This window comes from Lycium barbarum, chromosome 12 (assembly GCF_019175385.1).
Source record: "Lycium barbarum isolate Lr01 chromosome 12, ASM1917538v2, whole genome shotgun sequence".
NCBI classification, from domain to species: Eukaryota; Viridiplantae; Streptophyta; class Magnoliopsida; order Solanales; family Solanaceae; genus Lycium; species Lycium barbarum.
The window spans coordinates 58,690,102-58,696,031 of record NC_083348.1 but is presented as its reverse complement, the minus strand read 5'-3'; the positions used below and the strand labels follow the sequence as shown (position 1 = coordinate 58,696,031).

The 5,930-nt window shown below is 36.3% G+C and overlaps 1 protein-coding gene across 1 annotated transcript; it reads right to left on the bottom strand.

Moving 5' to 3' along the window:
* Positions 1–1,315: 1,315 nt before the first annotated feature.
* On the bottom strand, positions 1,316–2,670 carry LOC132624283 (uncharacterized). The gene is made up of 2 exons (XM_060339087.1): positions 2,476–2,670; positions 1,316–2,344 (listed from the first exon to the last, which is right to left on the bottom strand). The coding sequence occupies exons 1-2, from the start codon at positions 2,668–2,670 to the stop codon at positions 1,316–1,318; spliced, it is 1,224 nt and encodes a 407-aa protein (XP_060195070.1).
* Positions 2,671–5,930: the final 3,260 nt, after the last annotated feature.

Genomic DNA, 5,930 nt, shown 5'->3' with positions numbered 1-5,930 from the left:
CTATCAGCTACTACATACATGATCGGGCACCAAAAAGTTGTTCCCATCATTCAGAGAAGTGGTTAAGCCCCAGTCTGATCCATGGGAACTTATTCATCTAAGGATGTTCAAAGAACCATCCTGTATGTTTAGCAGGCTTGATCCTAAAAGAAGGTAGTCCCATTTGATCCATTCTGAGTGCTCCCAAAATAGCTGCTGGTAGCTCCCTTTCTTGGTATATGAAACTTTCTTGATCTAGGTTGTTAGCATGTTTGGACATTTCATCTACTACCATGTTTGCTTCTCTAAAGCAATGAACCACCTTGATATTTCTTTGATGAAGAATTGTTTTAATCTCTTCTAAGAGCCTCTGGTAGTTCCATGGTACTTTGCATTTCTCCATGATCATCTGAACAACAAAAAGAGAATCTAGTTGTAAGGTTAGGTTAGTAATATTAGCCATTCCGCACCATTTTAAACCATAGAGAGCTGCTTGAATTTCACTAGAGTTGTTAGTCAAGAATTGAAGTGGTTTAGCAAAGGCCATTGCCATTTCTCCACTTCTTTTCCTAATTACTCCACCTGCTCCTGCTTTGGCTAAGGAAGAAGAGCAGCTCCCGAATGTATTCAGAATGTATGAGGAATGTTCTGGGCATTTCCATTGGACCATCTTGCTGATAATTCTGGGTCTGTAGTTCAAGGCCATGTCACAGACAACTTCCCATGACCACTCCTGATCCATTATGCTAAAGACTTTGCCTAGTGTAACCTTGACTTGAAAAAGAAGCTTTTGTCTGATTCTGGCATTGGTTGTATTTTTCTGTTCATATTTTTTGGCACATCTAGCTTTCCATATCTCCCAGCACACAATACTAGGAGATATGAGAAGGGCTTTATGCACAGCATTGGCTGGTTTCCTGGTCCACTAGTGATTTAGAACTGTGAACACATTTTGGTGTCTGCATTTGATTCCCAATGGATCTTCAGCAATTTTCCAGATTCTGTTTGCCAATTCACTTCTAGCAAATACATGGTTCAAAGTTTCTTGTTTGTCCACTCTGCAGCATGTACATCTGGTGTCTGGTTGGATTCCAAACCCGGTAAGAGTGTCACCAAAAGGAATATTCTTTTTAGTAACTCTCAACATGAAGAAAGAAATTTTAAAAGGCAAACCTTTACTCCAAATTTCTTTGTATTGAGTCATTATATCCCTCTTTTGTCTCAGTCGTTTGAAGGCTGAGGCAGTAGAGAAATTTCCATCATTGGTGAGAGTCCATATGTTTTTGTCCTTGCTGTTGGTATTTATGCTTTGTTGTGTGATTGCATATGTCACTTGTTAAAGCAGAACTTCAGCGAGTTTTGTTTGGTCCCAAGCTCCATCCACCATGTACTCATTTACCTTGTTGTTGCCCAGCTTCAGATTTTGATTGACCAGCTGGTTTAGAGGACTAAATGCAGTCCATGTATCCCACCAGAACAAGACCTTTCCTTCAGCAATTCTCCAAATTATATACTTTTCAGCTTCTGCTCTTGTATTCAGCATTGTTTTCCAAGCATTAGAGACTTTGGAGTTTTTCTTTTTGGAAATAGGATTTGATCTAGGACAATACTTAGCCTTTAAGAATCTGGCCCATAAATTATCATTATTTCTAAATCTCCACCATTTCTTGGTGGCAAAAGCTTTGCATATGTCACTGAGCCTTTTGAATCCAACACCACCCTCCTCATAAGGGTAGGACATCTTCTCCGAAGAGCTCCAGTGATACTTGTTCTTATCATCTTTCTTTCCCCAGAAAAAGTTGGAAAAGTACATTTCTATTTGCTTCATGATAGTCATTAGTGGGACTAAGACAGCCATTAAATACAGTGTTTGGGATTGCAGCATATGTTCAAGTATAACTGTTTTCCCTCCAACTAAAAGCATGTTACCTTGCCACCCTCCTGCTTTGTTGAGTACCTTTGTAGCTAGATCTGAGAAGAGATTGCATGTTTTCCTTCCTGTATCTATAAGACATCCCAGATATGTGAATGGAAGCTTAGCATGTTTGTAACCTGTCCATTTGTGTAGCCTTCTGATGTTTCTTCTACTCTGGATGCCATAGGTATAGAAGTTAGTCTTATCTTTGTTGATCTCTTGACCTGAGGCTTCTTGGTATTCCCTCAGAACTTTCATCAATAGGTTGACTGATTTCCTTTCTCCAAAGCTAAATAGAATCAGTTCATTAGCATAGCAAAGGTGATTAATCTGAGGTCCACTCTTGCTCATAGAGAAGCCATTGAAGTTGGGATTCTGATTAAGCAGGTTTAATCCTGTAGACAGCACTTCAGCAGCAATGATGAAAAGAGTTGGTGACAAAGGATCTCCCTGTTTCAATCATCTGAAAGAGTTGAAGAATCCAAATCTAGTCCCATTGATAATGATAGAACCAATTGTTGGATACTAGCCTGTGAATCCCTCCAATAACCCATTCAGAAAAAACCCATCCTCCTTAGAACATTATACAAAAATTCCCAGGATAATCTGTCATAAGCTTTAGACATGTCCAACTTGATGACCAAATTACCTCCATCATTGCTCTCCTTCATGCCATGTATGATCTCTTGTGCAAGAAGGACATTTTCAGTGATGAGTCTACCTTTGACAAAGCCTGCTTGGTTATCAGAAATCAGCTTTGGTAATAAGGGGGCCATCCTCATAGTCCAGATTTTAGAGATGATCTTGTTAGAGACATTACAAAGGCTGATAGGTCTCATTTGAGTGAAATTAGTGGGTGATTGGACTTTAGGAATGAGGGCAAGGCAAGTATAGGTATGGTAGAAGAGACTAACTATTGGTAAAAAAGACTAAGGTTGCGGTTCCAATGGAAAGTAATGTGAATGGGTATCAATTCAACTTCTTTAAATGTCCAGATGCAATTAAACATAGGCTACGTAACTTTATCAAAAGTCTCTCAACCAAATTGATAAATATCATTACTAAGCTTTCTCAAGCCTTAGAATGTAGAAAATGTGAACACCCATTTTGTTTCAAGTTAGTTTTCCTATCTCTAGCTCAAGCTATTAGATGGGATTTAATGACCCAAATCCTTGCTATCTAACTCTTTTCCTAACTTTCACTTTCTTTTTCAAGGAAAGTAAAAGTACTTAGGCACAAGTAATGTTTGTAACCATTAAGCGACATTAAAGCATGAAGAGTTGATAGAATATACATCTTTAACATAAAAATGAAGTTTAAATATGAAACTCAGTCACATAACTAATACATTTGGTCCCACAACTTTAGCTAATGGTTTTAGCTACTCATTTCCATTAAGTAAAAGACAAAAGTAGATAAAGTATTCATAAATGCTTACAAAGTTAATGGAAGAAGACAACAAAAAGTGGAAGATTCCTCTTTAAAGCTTCAACAACCAATATTCAATGTAGCCTCCACAAAAAGACAACAAAATAAAGTATAGAATATCTTTTACAAAACCCTAGGAGAGTATTTATAACAACCCAAAACGTGCACCAACTTTAGACAAAAATACCCCTGTATGCGCAACATGCGTCTCACAGGTTGTGTCGCAAGCGTAACTTGCCAGATGCTAAGCATGTTCAGCATCCGCATGTTGTGTTATTGACTTTCAGTTGTTCCAATTTTCAGACAAGGTTTGCGTCTGCTTTGTCTTCTCGCATGTTCAACATGTGGCTCGCATGTTGAGCTCGCAAATCGTGCAACCTTTCTTCTCAATTCCTCAGTGGCCTGTCATGATATGTGATGGACTTGTGGCTTCGCAGGCATTATATGCGGCTCGCATGTTGTGCAAGGTGTGTCCTTGGCCCATTTTGCTCCATTTTGTTCCGTTATGCTCTCCGAACATCTTATCCTATAAAACGACATAAACACACGAAAAACAACACCAAAAGTGCTTGAAGAGTCACAAAAGCCTAAGGAATTAGCATCGAGTGTGCCGTAATTTCACGGCACATCACTTACTAATTGCTACTCAATTCTATCTAATACTTAGTTAAATTGAAATAATTCAATGTTTCAATTAAAATCAACCACAGTGGTGACAATTTGTTACATCCACTTAGTTTTTTTTATTAAATTAATGAAATTGAATCAATAGTTATCAACTTGTTTTACTTAATCCTATATAATACTTAGTTAAATTGGACCAATCTGATATTTCAATTAAAGTCAACCATAGTGTTGAGTACTTGTAACATGCACCATTTTTTTAAAAAATAAATAAATAATAATATTGAATTAAATTAAAACTTTCTAATTATTACTCAATTATATCTAATCTTTAGCTACATTGAGATAATAATATTAAATTAAAGTCGACTAGCCGTGGCAGACATGACTGCTCCCTCAAGCCTCTATGTAAAGATAGGATTTTAGATTAGATTATGTTATAGTTGATTAATTTTTCGTCCCAACCATAGTATTGACTACTTGTTACATACATTTTTTAAATTGACGGAATTAAATCAACACTTGACAATTTTTTTTTATATCCTAATCTAATGCTAAGCTAAATTGAACTAATTCAATTTGAACTGACCCACAAAATAAAATAGACAAAAACATCAATTTTTCAAGGATCATAAAAATTAACGAAGACTTTTAATCAGAATTAAAAAAAAAAAACGAAATCTATACCCTTCTGTTATTTTGGAAACCATCAGTCTTTTTAGTTGGTACAAAATTAGGGACAAGCATACGAACACCACCACGATTATTATAAGAAGAAGGAAAGAAATTCCTTTGCCATTGGATTGAGCTTGAGTTTCTTCAACACGTCAACAATATGTTGCATATGATAATTATCTTATTTATCATTTTTCTTCTTTTTCTTGATCATCTTTTTCTTCTTTTTCTTTTTTTAAATCCTTTTTGGGAAGAAAGTATGCAAATTAAAAAGGAAAATTTACATAAATAGTCACCCATAAAATAATAGCCAATAATTTTTTTCGTGTATAATATACATAAAATACACATATTTTATGTATATAATACTATTGTGTATCTTTTGTATATTTGACTAGCAAATGTAATTATGTTTTATCGACCCGTCAAATGTGTAACTTGTCCAATCAAAAATATAGTGTATGAAGCAAAAATATGGTGACGGTTGAGGGACTTGAATGTTTTGGCGGAACTAGCATTCCGATTACGCGTTCGGTAGAATGTACGTATAAATACAAAGGGTCAAATATACCCTGTACTATCAGAAAAGGTATAAATATACCCTTCGTTATACTTTGGGTCCATATATACCTCTTCTGTTATACTTTTGGTCCAGATATACCCCTCCCATTAAAGTTTGGCACGAATTTGCCCTTAATTTTAACGGAGGGACACATGTCAAGCTCATAATCAAATAACCCATTCCTAATTTTAAATACCCGATTTCTTTAGAAACCCACCCGGTTAATCCGACTCAACCCATTTTCATCATCTTCTTCTTCTCTTTTATGATCGGAAAAAATAGTTTCTCCTGCAACCACAACCACCAGCTCCGACCACCACCGTTGACTCCACTACCTCCAAATTTTCTTAAAATCTTGAGCTTTCATGCAATGAAGCAGGATGACTCTAGCATGATTTTGGTTGATCTAATAGACCCAGATGGCCGTTTCTTATTCCTCACTGATGCAATCGATTTTTTTCTGCAAATGGAAATGGGAAAGCACGACATTTTTGGGAAATGGATCGGAATAGTTCACTGCAAGATTTCTTGAGGAAAATCATTGCTCGAAATTCAAATTGAATTTGAAATTAAGGAAATATGCTTGACTTGATTGCTCTGCATTTTGCTCTAAGAACATTTGAAGATTAAGCTTGCGGTAATTAGCAAAAAAGAGTATGCAAAGGAAAAGGACCGCCACAAGAGACAGGAATACGGTTGTTTTGGTCGGAGCTGGTGGTTGTGGTTGCCGGAGAAACTTTTTTTCTC

Excerpts from the sequence above, each read along its gene's own strand:
- LOC132624283 (XM_060339087.1), bottom strand. The coding sequence starts at position 2,670 with ATGGCCCCCTTATTACCAAAGCTGATTTCTGATAACCAAGCAGGCTTT. Across the intron at positions 2,345-2,475 it reads CCTGGGAATTTTTGTATAAT|GGAGATCCTTTGTCACCAAC; the intron begins GTTCTAAGGAGG and ends TGATTGAAACAG.